General features: G+C 47.7%; 1 protein-coding gene and 1 long non-coding RNA gene across 3 annotated transcripts in view; one reads left to right on the top strand and one right to left on the bottom strand.

The window, feature by feature from the left end:
* The window catches only part of LOC138066664 (uncharacterized), a 44,548-nt gene extending 31,005 nt beyond the window's left edge, over positions 1-13,543 (bottom strand). Inside the window, exons 1-2 of one of the 2 annotated variants that reach the window (XR_011139954.1) lie at positions 13,433-13,543; positions 10,265-10,343 (exon numbers count right to left, since the gene is read on the bottom strand). This is a non-coding gene — a long non-coding RNA (uncharacterized lncRNA). Of the gene's footprint in view, positions 1-10,264; positions 10,344-13,111; positions 13,216-13,432 lie in introns of those variants that run through there. The other variant, XR_011139955.1, reaches the window with a different exon arrangement.
* Positions 12,949-20,747, top strand: part of XKR6 (XK related 6) — a 214,864-nt gene continuing 207,065 nt past the window's right edge. The window contains exon 1 of the mRNA XM_068936891.1: positions 12,949-13,800. Coding sequence (XP_068792992.1) covers positions 13,034-13,800 — 767 coding nt within the window. The 5' untranslated portion in view covers positions 12,949-13,033. The remainder of the gene's footprint in view (positions 13,801-20,747) is intronic.

The raw sequence follows: 20,747 nt of genomic DNA, 5'->3' as shown, positions 1-20,747 counted from the left end.
AAAATGTTGCTTGAAGTTTAGTTTCAATGGCTATTCAAGCATCGAATAAAAACTCTAAAATTCAAAACTCTATAAATTCAAAAGCTGAACACAGCGAAATCAAACTTCAGTTTCAACGTCTAGCAAACCTTAGAAACCGTGCTGTGAACTCAAAGCTAGCCATACCTGGTGTTTGCATAGCATGCATCCTCAGACTGCTTTATAGATGTGAACTCAAGAATGTATCATAGGAACAACCTGTGCAATCATTTTGTTGGCCCTTTCTAGGACTCTCTAGGCTTGGTCTTTTCTTTTTTACTATGGGACTGGAGCAGAAGCTTTTTCCTAAGATCCACAAAAGATGCTGCTCTCAAAGGCACAGAACAAAGTCTAGTTATTTCCTGCAGCAGAACGTCACTCACCACTGGTACTTCAGAAACAGGTATATGAACATAGCAATGAACTGTGCTTGGCAAGTGTAAATTTCCCTCTTCAAATTATTCTTATGTGAGGGTGGCCTGACAAATCCATTGACGTGACACAGGAAAGATTTAGGGATGGTTGGGGAGCATAACAAATGAATCCCCCACTGAGTCGACTATACATTCCTTGGATCCATCAAGCAATCAAAATAAACCCCTTGGATTACTTCAGGCAAATGCCTGTCTGCACAACAAATCACTCCAGATTGCTTATGACAGCCAAATGAGACACCCTCTCAGAACATCACCCAGCAATTCGCACACAGCTCTGGACCACATGATAAAACACTGCTTAAGAAATCTGAAGATCGCACAACCTATTTGGGATCTTCCTTAATAGAATAAGGACAAGCGACTTCAAATGAGCATGTGTACACCCGTTCTTATGCGGCGGTTTGGCCAAACATTTGCTACAAGGCATTAGAGCTTTTCCATCGTCTCTGACATTTCAGGTTACTAAAGGATTATATCTATAGACTGTAGTAATCCCCGCATATTTAGAAAGTACATACACGACTCTCCAAGCATCAGACATCTGCCCCATGGTGCTGCACATCTGCCATTCCTGTGGATTTTTGAACAATTTCCTTTGATGAGCAGGTTTATTTCAATGGAAATCTACAAATGAGAAAAGCTCGCATTCCCTCTATAGCTGTGTTGAGTCTGCAGTTTTATAGCTTAACATTTTTATCCAAGACAAAATATGCAGTCAGTCTACTTGGACATCACACAAACACCCATATAAATGCACAAAGATAAATAGGTTGAACCGACATGCACGCACACACCGACACACACTGAAATCTACTTTGCTACAAATCTGGCTCTGAAATAAATATATATTTTTTTAATTAGCATTTTTTAAAGACATTAACTGCATCTTGAGCAGAGAGAACACATTATTTTGTAGGCGTTTTCAGTAGCACAATACCAACCCCTATTTTTAACTATTGACTAATTACTAGTAGATCTTAATTACATGGTGTGTGGAGGCACTAATAAGTTTACAAATCTGCCAACAACACTAAACACATATGTCTTTTCAAGCATTAGCCTCCCTCTCTTTTTTAAAATCCTTTCTCTTTTCCCCCCCTCCAATTTGGCAACAGAAGATACTGGAAAAGGCTGTAATTGCAGCTGATTAGAAAGTGAGCATCTAAACACCCCATCCTTGTGGAAACAAGAATGGCTCAAACCACAATGAGGAATCAAACTGCTGAGACACCAGCAGAGCTTGGAGAGCTCATCTTTTCAGCAACCTGAGAGAAGGTCTTTAGAGAAGCTGACTCTTGTCTTCTATACAACGGCTGAGCAGGTTTTATCTATTAGATCTATTTAGGAAGTAATGACACAATATGGCCTACATTTTGCTGCTATGGCTGAACACCAGTATAAAGTAAAACAATGTATAAGCAGCTACTGGTTGTGGCCATGGTGCCTGCTGACAACCTCCAGGAGCCTCCCAGACCAGGCTCACACAACATCTCTACTAGCAAACTTAACAACGTCAGGATCTTTCTCTGGCCCCAGCTGGCCTGGTGTGGTCATGTCCATGCAATGAGAAACTCCAAAAACTCCTAAACTCCAAGAGAGGATAACTATTGGATTTACTAAGATGGATATAATCTCTGAGAAGAAATGGGGTGTTATTTTACACAGTTACTTTTGAGTAGCTTATGCAAAAAACTTCTGGCCATCAGAATTTCCCTTCCACTCTGCTTTGATGGGTTAAGGCATAAGGCAAATCTGACCAGGATGATTTTATGACAGTATTTCCATATGCCATTTCTAGTTCTCAGCGAAGTTTTTGGACTCTTGGCTCTCCTAAGAAGTAACATTCAGTAACTGGAGTTCTGAATGATAATACCTAATAAACTCACCATGTTTTATCTGCTGGCAAAGGTTTCCATGAGCTCTTCCCAGCAGCTGTGTGTCTGACAACAGCTTCTCACTGGAGTGTCACCTGGAACCCACCCCCACCACAAGTGTCTGCTCACCTGACAGAGTTTATTACAGGAAGTGTTAATTTGTGGAAGGCTGTTAAAAATAATCTCCCGTTTAAGGTAGCTTTAGAAGTCATACAGAAGCTAATATCAGAGAGCTATCAAAAGCAGGGATTTACAGCAGAGTTGTTGTCTGGGGCGATTTTCAGTATAAATCACTTCAATTATTTAACAGGAACAAAAATTAATCTTCCATTTACCAACACAGGTATAATCAAACAGCGAAGAATGTACAGCTTTTTGGAAAAAAACACTGGGGAAACGTTCAGTTTGAGTTCACACTAATATTGATCCCCTGAAGTATTTTCCATGGAACCACTAGAGAAACTTGAGTTTTACGACTACATAAATGAGAGCAGGTGCCGCCTTTCCACATCCCTGTATCTAAATGCAGAGGGGTATTTCTGTCTGGGATGATTCAATATTTATTTTTACATGGTGGAGGAGAGGAGATTATTGTCATTTGCATTGATGAAGGAGGTAGTTGTCACCTTTTAGTTTTTCCTTATTGGATCTTTGTTAGCAAATAGCATGTCTTGAGTAAAATGAGAGTAGGAGATAATTTAAATGGGTGCCACGCTTAGCCTCAGCAATGAAATTACAAAAGTGAATCAACATGAAATCTGAATAATTTTTCTCAACAATTTAGGTAATTATGGACAAGGCAAGCAGTAGTTTTTGCTGAAAAAACTCACCCAGTTTCTCTAGTATCTTAGGGCAAAACTTCAGTTCCTTAATTAACAGCTTCAGAAATGTTGTGTGTACTGGCAGATGGAAGAAACGATAAGAGCGCTTGCCAAAGTTGGATATGCTGGTGATATGCACATATTAGAAAGCACAGTTTGTGCCTGAACCAAGACTCCAGAATAACAATATCTAATTTTTAGACACGATGTGAAATAGCCATATGATCATTTTCACCACATAGATGAGACCTTCTATAGCACTTATTAAGCATCCACTTCAAAGCTGGGCAAATCCCTTTTGTCCCCTGAGATATCAAATGACCTGTGCATAACCAATTAATTAAAAGCTTTAAAAAAAAAGAGAGTCAGGGAAATTGTGATGTTTTTAATGCAGTGAGAGAACAGAAGGGAATAAGAAATAAAGTGTTTTTTGATACCTTATGCGAGAGATCTTTGCCCAGTCATAGAATAAAGAGTATTTGCGTCCTATCTTCTACAGTAGTTAATGCAAAATGGCAAAGTCAGGTGAAGGTTTTGTTTCAAAATAGTTAAAAACTCCGTGTAGCTACCTGAAGCTAGAGCTAGCTGCACTTGCCAAGAGAAAGAAAGCCAGAAGGGGACAGAGACACTGAGTGGGAAGATCCCTGGAGAAGCCAGCTTGCTGTTTCTGCTGCTATTGAAAACCTGACAGCTCTTAGGGGGAACTGGTCTTGTCTATGCCCAGACAACATAAGCCTTAGGTGTCTGTGGATCTGATTTGGAGGCCTAACCCTGCTCCCACCCAAACTAATGGCAGAACACCCATAGATAGCTGCAGTTTCCCAATGTCTAATGCTGTTCGAGATGCCCTAAGATGTGTGAGACATCTTCCTCCAAGACTGACAGGTATGACGCAGGAGTTAGGGGAGACCCAAGGCCTTCTGGAGCATTAGCTGGAGGCCAGGGGGATTCTCTAGGGTGTTTCAAATGGCACAAGATGCCTACATGTGGGGAACCGCTCGCAGCCACTGGTGAGCTCCACTTTGACCATGATGGGAACTCAGATACCTCACTCACACATGGACATCTACATTTAGATGTCTCAGTCAGGAGAGACTGAATCCAGCTTCCACTGACTGAGAATAGGAGCTGGTGGATTGAGCTGGTGGATTTATTCAGGACCAAAGCGGTAGAGGTGGTGGTTGTAGTGGAGCCAAGGTGAGGGTCAAAGTATTTCTCAAGTGCAAAAGGTCACCTAACTGAGGAGTTCTGGACGGTTCATGGTGAGAAGAGAAGGGTTGCAAAGATCCAGTAGGGAATAACCAACAGGCAATAACATGGGAGTGGAAATTCTGTCCTCAAGAGGAGAAAGGAGACAAAAGCAAGGAGACCTGGTGTGGGCAGAGGTTTAGGGAGGCTGTCCATGGAGGATCTCACAAGATCATTAGGGAACCAAGAGAAGATGGTTTCCCTGCACTACCTTGAGGTACTTGACTGAAGGAAGGACCAAGAAAAGAGGAAGAGCAGAGAGACCAAGGTGTAGTAGCTCACATAATAAATGTGCAATGCACGGGCTGATATTTCAGCAAAAGGAAGATAGAACTAGCTACAATTACCATAGTGGCTACAGCTGCCAGCCATTTTCTTGCTGTTTTCCAAGGGAAATGCAGGCAGGTTAGGATTAGTGCAACATTCTGTCTTTATTTCGTTTGATAGAAAAGGTCATGAATTTAATTAACAACTCTGCAGTGGCAACATTAATTATAGGAAGACACTTGATTCTCTTACATGCATGGGTTTGGATGGGCTTTACAGCATCTCCAGGTATTAAAATGAGCAGCATGGTCTGCGTGTGGGGGTTGTGTATATAACGTTTCAGAGAATATTACTTATATACTTCACCGTAATTAAAGTCTGGAATCCATTTTCACTTCCTCCCGTGGTCCAAGGCTACACACTGGCTGTCTCAGTAACCTAGAAGAACAATAAAGCTATGTGCTCTGTACAACACCTATCGGCACAGTGGCCAACCTTCATATGCATCCAGTTTAGAAAGGAAGGGCATTGCCTGGTAACTCTTCACTTTTCTTTGAGCTCCGAAGAACGGCATGGCACGCTGACAATAGAAGCTAGCTATTGTATGAGATATACATTAGATATCCATTGTATGAGATATATCCACATTTTAATCCATGTTGGTTCCTACCACCTTTCAGGAGAGCAAGCTGTGCAGTACAGCCGAGCCCTACCCTTCTCCTCAACTTCGTCTCTGAAGGTCAGCTCCACTACTCCTGACCCTGCTGTCTGACCTCCATGGTAATGGGAAAACTCTGGACAATCTGTTCCCTTGGGTGTAAGAGCTACATTATTTCTCCGTAGCAGATGACTCCTTTGCACGCTGAAGAAGGGAAAACCGCTGAAGCTAACCCTCCTCAAAATGTTCATGGACCACAAGGTACTATTTTTTTTTTTTTTAATGATGTGCAGGGTGCTGGGGAAGAGGATGAAGCTGTGCTTCACACCATTCACTATCATTCTCCAGGTGAGCCCCACAGGGGAAGTGGGGAATGCTGTGTAGCTGCTTTCCATAAGGACCAGCTTGGAAGAGTCTCAAACCAGCCTGTCAAACTGGAGATCTGAGCTGTTAATGCTTTTCCAAGAGGAGAAACATACTTCTCCCTGTGCCACTCACCCCCTTTAAGTCCTGTTGTTTCTTCCTGATGGGTAGCCAGTACCTCAAAGAGCACAACCAACATTAGTCTGTGCTTGGTTTAACAAGAAAGCTATAAGGAATGGCTAGACTTTGCAAAGAAAAGGCAGGCAGGTCGGAAAGGTTCTTGCAGTCACCCGCTTCCGCACAAGCCAGTCCCCATGCGGCCCTATGATCACACATCTGATGTCACTGAGTTAGCTGATTGCCTCTAAAAGGTGTCCTACAAAAGCATGCTTCTGAAAGCAGAGAAAGAGGTTTCTTTTGATGCACTGTAATAAATGAAAACAGTTGCGGATCTCAGGAGATTAAAGAAAGGCTGAAAAGAGCTAAATAAACCCTGTCACAGTAGGTAAAATCTGGATAATAGGAACTATATAGTTTGCTAACGCACATTTCCCAAGACCATATTAACTCTTAAATTCATCAGGAGGTGTAAATTGATTTAAACATAGTATTAACATCCAATAGAAAAAAGTGTGAGATTCAGGTAATTACATAGTCAGTAAAGAACCACCCGGCTTTTATCATTTAACATCTGAAGACCTGAACATGTTTTAGGGGCATTAACAAGCTTCCCAGTCTCTCTGGGTTATACTAGTGACTCTGTTTTGCCAAAAATGGAGTCAGATCTAGAGAAGCTCTATTTCTAAAGAATACCTTTTTCTTTAAGATGTCCTCCTCTGTGATAGGCCCTCAGCTAAAACCCCAGCTAGTGACACGAGCATGGCTGGCAGGAATCTTTACTCTAGACAAGGACCTGCCCTGGCCGCACCGCCAGAGCCTTTTTTTGAGCTTCATCCCAAGAAATTACGCAGTGATTCAGAGGAGGGACCGCAAATAGAACCCTGTCTTCTGACTCCTCAAAACAGTCTTTCGTGACAAGACAAAACGTATTCCTTAATTACAACATATTTCCCTGAAAATGTAAGCCATTCAAAACGACTTAGTTGCATCTAAGATTATTGGTTTCTCCTCAGAATTGTAAGGAACTTGGATTAGAAGTCGAGCACCTGGTCCAGCTGTGAGAACATACCATCGTCACTTACTCTAAGACATCAGTAGGGGCTAATACATGATTACTGATAGTCAATGATAACACTTATCAATCATCAATTGCATTTTTAAATTGAAAGTTCAGGAGCTAACCCCTCTAACAAAAATGAAGTGCTGGAACTGGAAGCTTTACCAAACATTCTTCATCCTCTCTTGGATGCAGTTCATGGAACGACTGCGAGTTGGCTTTTTAATACATAATGTTTGGCACCTTCTGCACCTTTCCTAGAGAGCCTAACATCACGAAGGAGCAGAAATGGAGACAAATAACAGCAAAAACAGGATCCTGTTAATCTTCTCCCAATGCATGTATGTAGCATTCAGTAAGTCTAATAGAAAGTACACAAGTTAATCGACGGAAGAGTTGACCTAAGTGTGTCTTCTAAATCAAACTCACATAATACCTTTTAAGTTTACTAACACATCCAACTTTTAACAGTGCAGAGACTTTGACAGTGGGGCAAAGTAAGCTGGAGTCTTTTCTGCCTCATGCATGAATAGCAAAGCCACCTGCTATATTCCAGTGGTGGATGTTTTATTGTTAGTGATGATGCATGAGGCAGAAATAATGCAGTTTGACTTTCAGAGACAATACCAAGTTGAGCTTGCAAGGCTGTCAGGTAGCCCACACTCGTTTGACTTGGAAACTGAGCAAACAACACGGAAGTAATTGATGGAAACTAATGACACAATAAGATGTCATTTTTCTGACCTACTGTGCTTAAAGTAAATCCCCATTAACTGTAATTATCTGTGGTGGTAGCAGAGTGCGCCACACACACCAAACGCTCAGCTGGATCCCCCAGTTTTTTAAATGAGGTAGTTCCAGACTTACACAACTCTTGATTCTGGCTTATATACCTTTCTATATATAGTGTTTTTTCTTCCGATGTGAATAAATGCCTAGAAGATGAAAGACAACACAGCTCAATTAGTATATTGATTAAGACTAAGAAAGACGCTAACCAATCAGCATATGAAGTGTGCGTTCCTGTGCCTTGGTTTGCTGTGTACTGCCCGAGCACCAAACATACGCCTCCTTCTTCCCAGTGTCTCTTCAGTGGTTTTTAAAAACAGAAACAAACAGTAGCTATGACTGCTACAAGAGAAAACCCCTTGCTAAACATGTTTCATAAATACCGTACGGCTCTAAGGGGCATCCAGAGTTTCCCCGGACAGCCTGACACAAGCGCCTCTAGCATGACGGAAGTGTGGGTCGCCCACTTAGCACAGAGACAAGCTTTATCCTCTCCAATGTATGAGTTAAGAGAGATATCAACATGGGTATGATTAACACTCATAACTTCAGGAAAAAAAGCAGCTTTAAAAATACATAGCCTGGGCTAATAAAAGAAAGAAACAGGCTCTGACTAAGGACTCTTCTAGCTTTCCATAAGGGCCAGCGCTACAGTAAAACGGGACTGCAGTCAGACTGAAGGGGCAAAGCATCTTTCTCGTGTCCGTAGCTGGCGTGACCATGCAGTGGTGGCTGCGGGTACCAGCGAGAACGAGGGGTTTCTGGGGTGCGTCGAACACGGCCGCCCTTCTGCTTTGCGCCAAGTGGGTGAGAGGGAGCTGGAGAACACCATGGGATTATTGAGAATTAAGATGTAAGCGATGGAGTTACCGCTTGTGGCCACCCACAGAGAAAGGCTGTATCCATGACTCATCCCCCGATGCAGAAAGGAGCACAGTGTACTGTGCATCAAAATGGACAGGAGCCTTCCAAGGAGAAACGGCTGGGCTTGGAATATCTTTCAAGGTCATTCATACCAGCTGTTCATTGTTTCAGACTGGTATACAATTTCCTTTATGAAATTATGAAGGTGGGTCTGAAAACTAGTGTGGTTGTTGTTGGGTTTTTTTTTTTTTTTGCCTCTGTTACTCTTACTGGAAAGATCTTCTAATTTTCTTAATTTTCTTTTCAAGGCCATTTCATATTCACTCACTGTTCTGCTACTGTCCTTCAGCGTCACCAGGTCTTTCCCCTACCTGGTATTTACTTTGCAGGATGTATTTTTAGGCAGAAAACATACTCCGTCTTCAATTTCATTTTCATTTTCATTTTTATTTACAATCTCTGTTCAGTGCCTGGCTCTTGCCTGCGTGTATTCCAGTCTGAATTCATACTTCTCGGACACAGGTGACCACAACTGCACCGAGAAATTCAGAGGCGGTCTTGCCAGTATAGTGTATAATGTCATATATTGCCCGAGCATCTGCTTTTCTCATTTAGCATGCCAACGCTAAAATCCTTAACTGCTGTCTTCTCCCACCCATATGTCTCATCTCACAAGTTTGGGCTGTTTTTGTATCAAAACAGATGAGTCTTCTGCCCCCTTATTGGCTCACAGAACGCAATGTGCACCTACACACCTATTTAAATAATAAGACCAAATAGTTTTATTACTTCTGTGCCCTTCTTTGCTTTCAAACCAAAAATATCAAATTTGCCAGATAGAAAAGTTTAAAGAAATGACGAATGCTTCCATGTATATCTTGTCATACTGCAAAACAAAAGTTTAAGCATAAAATGGGTGTCTCTCACCCAGCAACACAGGTCACTGAGTCCTTCTTTCTTAGCGCTGTCAGAATTAACACACATATTTACTGCTCAGGTTTTAAGTGTCCAACACAAGAGGGATATATGCCTTATGCACGTACATTCATTTTTGTCAAGTTGAGGGCTGGGGTTTGCCTCATTTATTTCCATATTTATATTTCTTCCCGGCTTCATGCCACCGCTTAAGTCAGCAAAAAAACAAGGGCCGATTTGCAACGTTTGAGTTCAGCATCACGGGGGCCTGCAGGATCATGTCCTCTCTGATCCTGGACTGTTAAATGCTAGTATTATCCTTTCGAAAAACTTTGTGCCAGCGTTTCACACAGTGCTAATGACTTTGAATTGGCCACATACAGACATGCATCAGAGGCCGTCCGTCTGGACAATATATAAAGCTTTGCTTTTTGTTTCCTTTCTTCTGTTTCCCCAGCACAAGGGGATCTGACTGCTTCAAAAAGAGCAGTGTCTTTTAGAACTTGATGAAACTTTTGAACTCCTTAGGAAATCACTTGGAAAGACCAAATACATGCTTCACCAACATCTTATTTAATATACGCAAGTCCTCTAACTGTTCTCAAGATTAAATTAATTTTTCCTCTCTGGGAAAACACATTTTATCTGCATTTATGCACCTTTCCACCTTCCTTTTTTATTCCCCTCATTGAAATCTACGGCTAGACTCTGCAAGGAAGCAGCTTCTGCAGCCGCTGTTGGGGAGCCCTGATTCTGGCAACTCATCTCTGATATTTTGTAACAATTTTTTTTCCTCCTCCCCCCAAAAAACAGGGCAGAATGCAAACACTCACTTAGAGAAAAAGGCAGAAGCAGGAACCCACAGAAGAGTAGCGCAGCTGCAGAAAGAGCATCTGGAAGGAGCGCATTTATCTGTGGGAAGAAAAAGAGAAAAGAGGGGAGATTATAACCTACAGAGGACAGCACAAGACAACACAGACAGGACGGATGACGAAAGAACAAACACACACGGGCAGGAGGGGAGCCAAGGGGACAGGAGTTTGACCTGGGGGGTCGCAGCGGCGGACGGGGGTCGTGCGGTGGGGCACAGGGTGCTCAGCTGGGGGTGCGGGTTTGGGAGAGGGACGAGGCACGCCGTGGGGACCGGGCTGAGGACGGCCTGGGGGATGCTGGTGTCAGCGCAGTGGGGACGGAGGAAGCGCAAAGGGTCTTGCGGGTGCTAACGCAGTGGGACGGGGTGGACGAGCAGCGGCAGCTGGTGCAATAGGGGCGGAGGGGAAAGGCAGGGGAGATGGGCGCTGGCGTGAAGGTTAGTGGCATGGGTGCAAAGGGGAGAGGGAAGCCCTGGGTGCCAGGCCAAGGGGTGCAAGGCGGAGGGAAGTGCTGGGTGCCCAGGCAGTGGGTGCTGGGGCAATGGGAGCCGGGGCAAAATGAAGCTCTGGGTGCCAGGGCAATGGGAATTACTAGGTGCTGGGGCAATGGGTGCCAGGGCAATGGGAATTGCTGGATACTGGGGCAATGGGTGGCAGGGCAATGGGAGCCAGGGCAATGGGAATTACTGGGTGCCGGGGCAATGGGTGCCAGGGCAATGGGAATTACTGGGTGCTGGGGCAATGGGTGCCAGGGCAATGGGAGTTACTGGATGTTGCAGCAATGGGTGCTGGGGCAATGGGTGCCAGGGCAATGGGAAATAGTGCATGCTGGAGCAATGGGTGCCAGGGCAATGGGAATGACTGGGTGCTGGAGCAATGGGTGCCGGGGCAATGGGAATTAGTGGATGCCGGGGCAATGGGCACTGGGGCAATGGGAATTACTGGGTGCCGGGCCAATGGGTGCCAGGGCAATGGGAGTTACTGGATGTTGCAGCAATGGGCGCCAGGGCAATGGGAGTTACTGGGGCAATGGGTGTCAGGGCAATGGGAATTACTGGGTGCTGGGGCAATGGGTGCCGGGGCAATGGGAATTACTGGGTGCTAGGGCAATGGGTGCTGGGGCAATGGGTGCCGGGGCAATGGGAATTACTGGATGCCGGGGCAATGGGCACTGGGGCAATGGGAATTACTGGGTGCCGGGGCAATGGGCACTGGGGCAATGGGAATTACTGGGTGCCGGGCCAATGGGTGCCAGGGCAATGGGAGTTACTGGATGTTGCAGCAATGGGCGCCAGGACAATGGGAGTTACTGGGGCAATGGGTGTCAGGGCAATGGGAATTACTGGGTGCTGGGGCAATGGGTGCCAGGGCAATGGGAATTACTGGGTGCTAGGGCAATGGGTGCTGGGGCAATGGGAATTACTGGGTGCTGGAGCAATTGGGTGCTGGGGCAATGGGCGCCAGGGCAAAGGGAATTACTGGGTGCTGGGGCAATGGGAATTACTGGATATTGCAGCAATTGGGTGCTGGGGCAATGGGAATTACTGGGTGCCGGGGCAATGGGCACCAGGGCAAAGGGAATTACTGGGTGCTGGGGCAATGGGTGCTGGGGCAATGGGAATTACTGGATATTGCAGCAATTGGGTGCTGGGGCAATGGGAATTACTGGGTGCTGGGGCAATGGGTGCCAGGGCAATGGGAATGACTGGGTGCTGGGGCAATGGGTGCCGGGGCAATGGGAATTACTGGGTGCTAGGGCAATGAGTGCTGGGGCAATGGGAATTACTGGGTGCTGGGGCAATGGGCGCCAGGGCAAAGGGAATTACTGGGTGCTGGGGCAATGGGAATTACTGGGTGCTGGAGCAATTGGGTGCTGGGGCAATGGGCGCCAGGGCAAAGGGAATTACTGGGTGCTGGGGCAATGGGTGCTGGGGCAATGGGAATTACTGGATATTGCAGCAATTGGGTGCTGGGGCAATGGGAATTACTGGGTGCTGGGGCAATGGGCGCCAGGGCAATGGGAATTACTGGGTGCTGGGGCAATGGGTGCCGGGGCAATGGGAATTACTGGGTGCTAGGGCAATGAGTGCTGGGGCAATGGGAATTACTGGGTGCTGGGGCAATGGGCGCCAGGGCAAAGGGAATTACTGGGTGCTGGGGCAATGGGAATTACTGGGTGCTGGAGCAATTGGGTGCTGGGGCAATGGGCGCCAGGGCAAAGGGAATTACTGGGTGCTGGGGCAATGGGTGCTGGGGCAATGGGAATTACTGGATATTGCAGCAATTGGGTGCTGGGGCAATGGGAATTACTGGGTGCTGGGGCAATGGGCGCCAGGGCAATGGGAATTACTGGGTGCTGGGGCAATGCCTGCGGGGCAGCGGGAGCACCGGGGGTCGGGGGGTGGGGGGGGGGACGGCTCCCTTGCGGCGGGCGCGATCCGGAGCGGTGCGGCGGGGCTCGGTCGCAGACGGCCCGACCCGGCCCGGCCCGGCCCGGCACAGCCGCTGCCGGTCGCTAGGCGGCCCGGGGCGCCGTGCGCGGGAAGCGCCGCCCCCGGAAGCAGCGGGCGGGCAGCGGGCTGGGCGGCGGGTGGGGGGGTGCCGGGAGCGGGGACGGGGTTGGGAGGGGGGGGCAGAGCGTGCGAGCGAGCGAGCGAGCTGAGCGAGCAGAGCGCGCCCGGCGAAGGGGGCCGGAGACGCGGCGGCGGCGGCGGCGGCGGCGGCAGCAAGATGGCGGCCAAGTCGGATGGCGGCGGCGGCGGCGGCGGCGGCGGCGGTAGCGGCGTGGGCTTCGCTCAGCTGCACAACCTGGACGAGGCGGCGGCGGCGGCGGGCGGCGTCGGGGCAGCGGCGGCGGAGTGCGCGGAGGAGCCCGGCGGCAGCAGCTCCTTGCACATCTGCCACTGCTGCAACACGTCGTCGTGCTACTGGGGCTGCCGGAGCGCCTGCCTGCGGAGCCTCTTCGGGCGGGCGCCCGCCGCCGCCGCCGAGCCGCTGGCCCCGCGCCCCCCCGCCGCCGAGGGGCCGCCGCTCCCGCCGGAGGGCGTCGGGGCCGCCGAGCGGCCCTGGTTGGACTGCTTGTGGATCGTGTTGGCGCTGTTGGTGCTGGTGGGCGACGTGGGCACGGACCTGTGGCTGGCGCTGCACCACTACGGCCGGCGGGACTACTTGTGGTGCGGCCTGACGCTGGCCTTCGTGCTGCTGCCCTCGGTGCTGGTGCAGATCCTCAGCTTCCGCTGGTTCGTGCAGGACTTCACGGGCGGCGGGCTGGGCGCCGTGCAGGGCCTCAGCAGCCGCGGGCCGCCCATGATGGGGGCCGTCGGCCGCCGGGGGGGACCCGGCGGCGGCGGCGGGGGAGGAGGAGGAGGAGCCGGAGCCGCCGCCACCACCACCGCCGCCACCACCACCACCACCCCCGGGGCGCAGCGCCTCTGCAGGATCTCCGTCTGGGTCTGGCAGTCCGTCATCCACCTGCTGCAGATGGGACAGGTCTGGAGGTAAGGGGTGGGGAGGAACGGGACGCCCCCTCCCCACAGACACACCCCCCCCCCACCTTCCCTCGGGGTTGCCCGTGGGGGGGCAGCCGTCGCTGTCCTCCTAGCCACCACCCCCCTCCCACACACACCCGCCCCCTCCACGGTGGTGGCGATGGTGGTGCATCGAGGGGACGGACGGTGGAGCCCCCCACTGCACGTGCCAGGGGGCCGCTGTCACCTCGGAGCTCCCAAGGTGTAAAAGGAAGGGAGACTTGGGGGCGTCCCGCTCCCCCAAAACACGTGCCTGGGGCAGCGGGGGGTTGCTGCCACCTCAGAGGCGCTGCTAGGGGGAGGGTTGGGGGTCAAAGCGCCCCAACCACACCCTGAGGAGAGCCCCAAGAGGAAGAGCGTTTCCCCCCCCCCCAAAACACGTGTGGGAGCATGGGGGTGGCTGTCACCCCAGCTAGCCCCTCCTCGCTCCCCCCCCCCCGGCGTGTGGCCAGCTGGAAACGATGCTTCGAGGGGCTCCTGCTGCCCCACACGCCTGGGGCAACGCTGGGGACAGCTGCTCCTTCCTGTGCTTGCGCGCGTCCCCCGCTGCTTCCTCGAAGGCCGGTGGTGGGGACGTAGGCCCGGGGCTGGGGGTGACCCCAGGCGCAGCAGGAAGCGCTGCGGCGGCGGCCGGGCCGGCCCGCGCCGTGGGACAGGAGCGGCACCCAAGGGCCCCGCAGAAATCGGGGAGGGGGGGTCACCCTTAAAGCTGGTGGGCAGAAGGCGCCGGGGACCGCCAGGCCCCCGAGGCGGATGGTGACGTCCCGTCCCCACCTGGGCGACGAGGGGCTGAGGGTGCCGCCGGCCGTGGAGGGGCTGCCCCGTGGGTCGACCCCCTCTCTGAAGGCCAGGAGCCCGTTGCGGAGTGGGAAAATGCGGCGTGGTGTCTTGGCGAGAGGAGAAACCCAGTTCTCCGAGAGGGGATTGAGGAAGGTTTTCAGCCCGCAAGTGTGAGAGACTGAAGGTCAGAGATGGGGATTATCCCCTCGGAGAAACCTTGGAAGGAGAGAGACCCGGGTAGGGAGGAAATACCGGCCGAGGGAAGGATTTTGGAGACGCCTCCAGGGTTGATCGGAATGAAAGGCTTTAGGAGTGCATCCTCCCGAGTGAGTTGGAAATTACGTTATCCCCCCCAAAAGAGGCTTGGGAGGAGGCATGAGGGAATTCGGCAGGATGAAAGCCTGGAGATACAAACACTTCTCCAGAGATGGCGTTTTTACAGAGAGGGGTTTTGTAAGGACAACTGTGAAGATCTAGCGTGGCCCTGTGTCCTCTAAGATAGGTCTGGGTGTGATATAGGTTAATCGGATTGAAGGAATGTCCGACGTGGGTGGTGGAGGATGGAATGAAAATTGAGTTGTCATGGGGCAATGGATGTAGCCCCAAGAGTACGGGGGAGACCATGCAGAAGAGACTACAGATGGGGTGGATGAAGAGGTTGATCGGGTTTTATCAGTTTGAGATGGTTTTAGGAAGACCACCCCCAATTTATCTGAGAGGGGGAGAAGATGGCACTGCATGGTGAAGCAGTGGAAAGCCCTGGAGGGGATGGCTGGAGGGGTTAGCATCCCTGCATTGCTGTTTCCATGATGAATTAGTGGGGTGAAAAATAACCTCAGTGATGAATTTTATGGAACTTGTTCCTGGGGTATGGATGAGAAGAAAGGTGAAGGAGGAAGGCAGAAAGTAAGGATTGAGGGGAAGGTCTTTTTTGTTTTTTTTCTGGGTAGTGGAAGGGGTTAACTTTGCTGCTTAATGAAATCGGTGAAGAAGTGGCTGGAGTTAAGATGGAGACAGCATGGTTGAGCCTGGGGGGGGAAGGCTGCGTGGGTGGAGGTAGGGGAGGGCCTTGACACCTCTTCTGAGGACACAGCTCTTGAGATAAAATGAATATACACATCAAAGATTTTTTTTTTTTTTTTGAGGAGCTGAGGGGGTGGAAGGGAGGGGATCTGTGTGGGAAGGTTGCGTGAAACGTATACCTAGGAAATAAGCCCATGCAATCATGCAGCACAACAGCAAATGCATATTTCTTCTGCATCTTCAATGTCATTTGCGTAGCATTTAAAACGCATTTCTTCTCAACTTCTGTTTGATTTTTTTTTTTTTTCAGCCAAGATGTGGACTGGGGTGGAGGGTCATTGAAGGGGAATGTTTGCATGTTATGTAAGTGAGGAAGACGAATTGGTACATGACCCTTTCTTCTTCTTTCCCTGATACTCCCAAGCGCTGGTCACATTAGCAAAAGCAATTCTCGATGCAGATGCTCCTCTGGCAAGTTGGATTTCTTTCCTCATGGAGCCAGGCAAAAGAAATGATTATGTATTTAGCCGTGGTGCAGGTCTGCGTTGGCAAAAGCAGCCCCCCAGAACGCTTGAGTGAACACAAGGTTCCCACAAGGTGGGGAGGGGGAAACGTCAAGTGACTCCGGTAGGAGACAGAGGTGCTGCATGTGGAGGGGTGATTTTTGTGTGACTTGTAACGTGAAGAGAAGAGGCTTGAGTTGTCCAGACTTTTCCCTGATTTGTTAATGCAGAGAAAGATTTTTTTTTTTCCCCCCTTCTGGATTGTGCGGGGCTGGGACTGCTGAAAGAGGGACCGAAAGGGAGCTCTACAGACCACATCACGTTAGCTAAAATAAGGGAGCTTTCTCTCCTGTTGATTGCTAATCGCAATAGCATATGGCGCTTGCTGCTTTTTAAGGTATGCTGAGCAGCGTGGCTGGCGTGAAGCTCGCTCTCGGTATCTGACCAAAGAAAGCAAGAATAACTTCACCGGGATCTGTGGGCTAGCCGTCATGAATCTTTGAGAGTGTCTTTTTACATTCCCACTCTGGCTATTGCAAATGTCATTAAAATTAATCTTGAAAGCGGTGATGGGACTAATACTGGAAAGCACTGTTTTAGCAGTATTTGCCTGCAGCTAAATTGCTTCATGCTGGTAAGAAGTTTATACAAGGGGATGGAGGAGGAAGACCTAGAACAATGTGAGTTCAGGGTATAATGCATCGAGCCTGGTTTCCCGCATGATAATGGATATGCGCTGTGCATGAACGTCGTATAATCAGAATTGTATGTTATGTGGAGACTGTTATAGCTGTTGCTCAGCAGCTGGAAACAAAGTCGTAGAGAATGGAGGAGGGAGGTTGGAGTTATATAGAAATCCTGTTCTTGAATTGCCAGGGGCTTGCTTCTTGGTAAATGTTACGTAATCTGTATTTTACTTTAGGGGATAAGACGCAATTTGTCATCCTGTAGGGGCTTCCTTTCCTAGACGTTGTAAAGACTCTGCGATAAGGAGATTGATAAATAAAATTCTTGTAGCAGAAATATATATTGCAATAATAGTATTGTCTCTTCATTTCCCAGAAGTGTGTGGGGAGTAGCTAGTTGTTTCTGTGTATTGTGGGTGGAGGTTTGTCTTCGCTCATGTTCTCTGTCCTCGTATTCGGCGATTAAATTGTAACCAGGCAGGAGTGCTGGGTGGGTTAATGGAAATATGGGGGGGGGGGGGGGGGGTGGATGATATTCCAGGTTCATGTTTTGCTCAGCTGAAAACCCAAGGCTATGCTAATACTGCCTATCTACAATGGGTTCTGGAAGAAAAAGTGTACATACGCAGTGTAAAAATGTGTTATACATGTATATATGTATTTCTAATTATTCCTTGAAGTGATGTGATCTCGAATTACATTCCCACTGATAAAGCTTAGGTCCTGGGTGTTTTTCTACCTTTATCATAAAGTCTACAATTTTCACCTTTCGTCTTCATTTCATAGATTATCTTGAAGGCTAGAACAATTCAGGCAGGCTGTCGAAGGAGAGGATGCCAGTTGGGCATGTTAGGCTCACTACTGTGCTTCAGCACTGCAAGCTGCAGAAGGGATGTTCATTGAGGAAGGATGTTGCAGTGCTGTGGTTTTACTTGAAACAGGCTGAAGGCAGGTTGGTCCTAGCTTGTCAGGGCTGTTGTTTTCATTGAAGTCATTCGTCCGTGTAAATTTAGGAAGAAGTGGTTCTGACTTGAAGTTTTAGTACCTTGGCTAATTAGACAAGCTGTATGTATGACAATTAAGAGTGTAACTTCTGTATCGGATATACGTTTCTTTAACCTCTGGTGTAAGTGGGTTAGTGGGTCATGACTGCTGTCCTGAAATACTTAGAGTGTAAAGTATGATCTTTCATGTTGTAGCCTACTATTAAAGAAAACATCATTGAATTCCATTGGATTAATAGGATGTGGAGTTTGGGCTGAAATGAATACTGATCAGTTGAAAATCTTACTGTGTCTGTTAAACTGTCAGTTATGATAAAGTTTGTGACTTGAATGTATTGTTTGTGGGTTTCCTTTTTTAAGCATTCTGTAAAAAAAAAAAGAAAAAAACTTGTCACTATCTTGACATTAAAGTACCTTGTGTGTGTGTGTTTTAAAGACAAATTTCTAAAATTTAGGCTAAGACTTGACATCTTGTTAATTAGTGGAAAGACCAAATCTATGAGTTGTTCATCTTTTGGTATGCCTGGAGGTGGAGGGATGAATCAATGGGTTTAAATGAAATATGTGGTATTTAATGACTACGTGATGAGTGGGTTTTGGTTCTACTAAAATACTTTGTTCCGGGATAAACTCTGACTTAGATATTGGCTACATTAGATGGTTTAGAAATACAGGCATTTACAACTCTTAGATATCAGCCCAAGTCACTTGAAGTGGGAGACATCTGCTTGTCAAATGACAGATGAACTAAAAGCTGCTCACCTAATACTGCCTCATTTTCTTAGTTTGGGATGTTCAGCTCTATAGATCCTTTCTTTAAATTTACTGCTTGTTCTGGCGCTCTTGAATATTTTTTTCAGCTTTTCCTGGTTAGCTTGTCTGGCAGCTAAGTTTTTCCCTTTAGCCAAGTTTTAACAGCTTGTTTTTATAGTATGGAGTTGTGTCAGATTTTGACAAGTTGGCAGAGGGAAGACATGCTGGGATAAACGATAAATATCTTCTCCCCACAAAATCAGGTCTGGGATATAACCTTTTTTCCCGGTGAGGTGGTTCTCCCTTCCAGAAACCTTACCCATTCTGTCCCCGTTTCTAAGAGTTTTCTATGGCATCTCCTTAATCAAATGCCGAGCTGCAGGCTGAGAAGTCCAGAATGTGCCAAAGACATTGACTCTAAAGTACCAGGTAGGTAGGTTGTGTGGAGTGGAGAAAAAAAGGATTTATCACTTGAGCAGTAGTAGAGTCACCATTGGTTGCGGCGTGGTGGCGAGGCTCCGTGTCTTATTGAGCGCTACCCACTAGAGGGGGTCAAACCACAGATGTTGAAGCAGATCTGCTGTTCCAGCCTTGGGAGGGCAGAGCTTTCTCCAGGCTTTCCTTTGGAGATGTACATGCTTCCGTGAGCTGGTGGGCGCTCGCCTCCTCACGCAGTTCAGTATTTCTCCTAGCGACAGCGTGCGACACTTGTGTGGATAAGCGGTATTTGGGGGAGAGAGCAGAGTTTGGTTCCCTTTCAGACCTGGGGCATGCAGTTGAGTAAGAGCTGTCTGGGCATGAGTTGCCCTGTGGGCTGTGGATAACGTGGTTGGGCAGTGACATCTTGTAACCTGTCTGCTTAGGGACTGCAGTATACGGGGAGAAGGGAGGAGAAGCAGAAATGTTTCAGTGACCTCACTTTTACACTTGCTCCAGTAAGAACAAGCTTCTGTGGATTTCAGTGTGAGCAAATGAGGATCTTGGTGTTTGATATTTTTGAGAAACCATCTTCAGGAATGTAAAAACTATCAAGGAAAACTACAGTTTGGGTTACAAAGTAGGGTTACAGGCTGCTCTCTTCAGTGCTGCTGTACATATGGTTTTTGACCAGAACATCCCTTTTTTAGTTACTCTGGCTTCATATTAAGCTCTGATAATGATGTTCTTGCCCTTTTTCTAGGTGCCCTACAGTTTTTATTTCTAATGCAAATGGGGATGTGAAAGTACTCTTTCTGGTGGAGGGGAGACAGAGTACAAAGGGGAGGAGGAAAGATGGCTAGGCTTTCTTTTTTTTTTTTTTTTTTTTCCTATTTTAAAATTATGAGCTCTCTATTTCCCACCTTTCTAGACACTTCCATTTTGCTTTTAGCTGCATTGAGCTAGTTTTATTCCTTGCAGTGGTTCTCCTCTCAGTACAAATGTAGGTTATTCAGGGAGCATTTCCTTTAATGAAAAGGATGTAGGTAGAACTGATGGTGATAAAGCATCTCTTTGGAGAAGCGCTGCTTCTGCTATCTTGAGACTACAAGGAAAAGAAATTGGATGTCAAACATATGATTTTCCTTGGGGATTGAGGGTGAGCCTGTGGAGAAGTCTAGATTCCTCACATAACTTTTTCCTTTACTTCCATTGAATCCTGACTTGATTTTTACAGCTCACTATCTTGAAAATCAGTGATGATATAAGCCAGTGTTTTGCCATCTGAAAGCCTTTAGGTAGTAGGAACTATGAATCAGGTTAATGCTGTGCTACAGCTAAAATGAAATCATAATTAAAAGTATAAGCAAAAGGAACATGTGCCAAATACTCGTATTTCATTGACCCACCTTCTTCTAATCTGCTGGGATTCAGAACAGATTCATGATCTGCTACGACTGTTTAGATCACTGCAATGCTTTTCTAAACAAGAGCCCAAGGAAATAGGGGAAAAAAGGACCCTGCCAGTGCTAGCTGGTTAAATTCGATGCAAAGGCTTTGGTTGCCACTGAAGACAAAGTTGCTGAATCTTGAATGTGTTTTAAGAACCACCTTAGATTGGTCTGCAGAAGACCAGGTGGATGAATGCTCTCCACTGATTGCCAAAAATCACATGCGGTTGAAAACTGGGTGATGGAGGGGTGCTCTAAAACTTTGCTATTTCTTTAAAAAAAAAAAAAATCATTGGAGGT

Source organism: Struthio camelus, chromosome 3 (assembly GCF_040807025.1).
Source record: "Struthio camelus isolate bStrCam1 chromosome 3, bStrCam1.hap1, whole genome shotgun sequence".
Lineage (NCBI taxonomy): Eukaryota > Metazoa > Chordata > Aves > Struthioniformes > Struthionidae > Struthio > Struthio camelus.
Note: the sequence above shows the minus strand (reverse complement) of the source record. Positions and strands in the feature narration are given on the sequence as shown.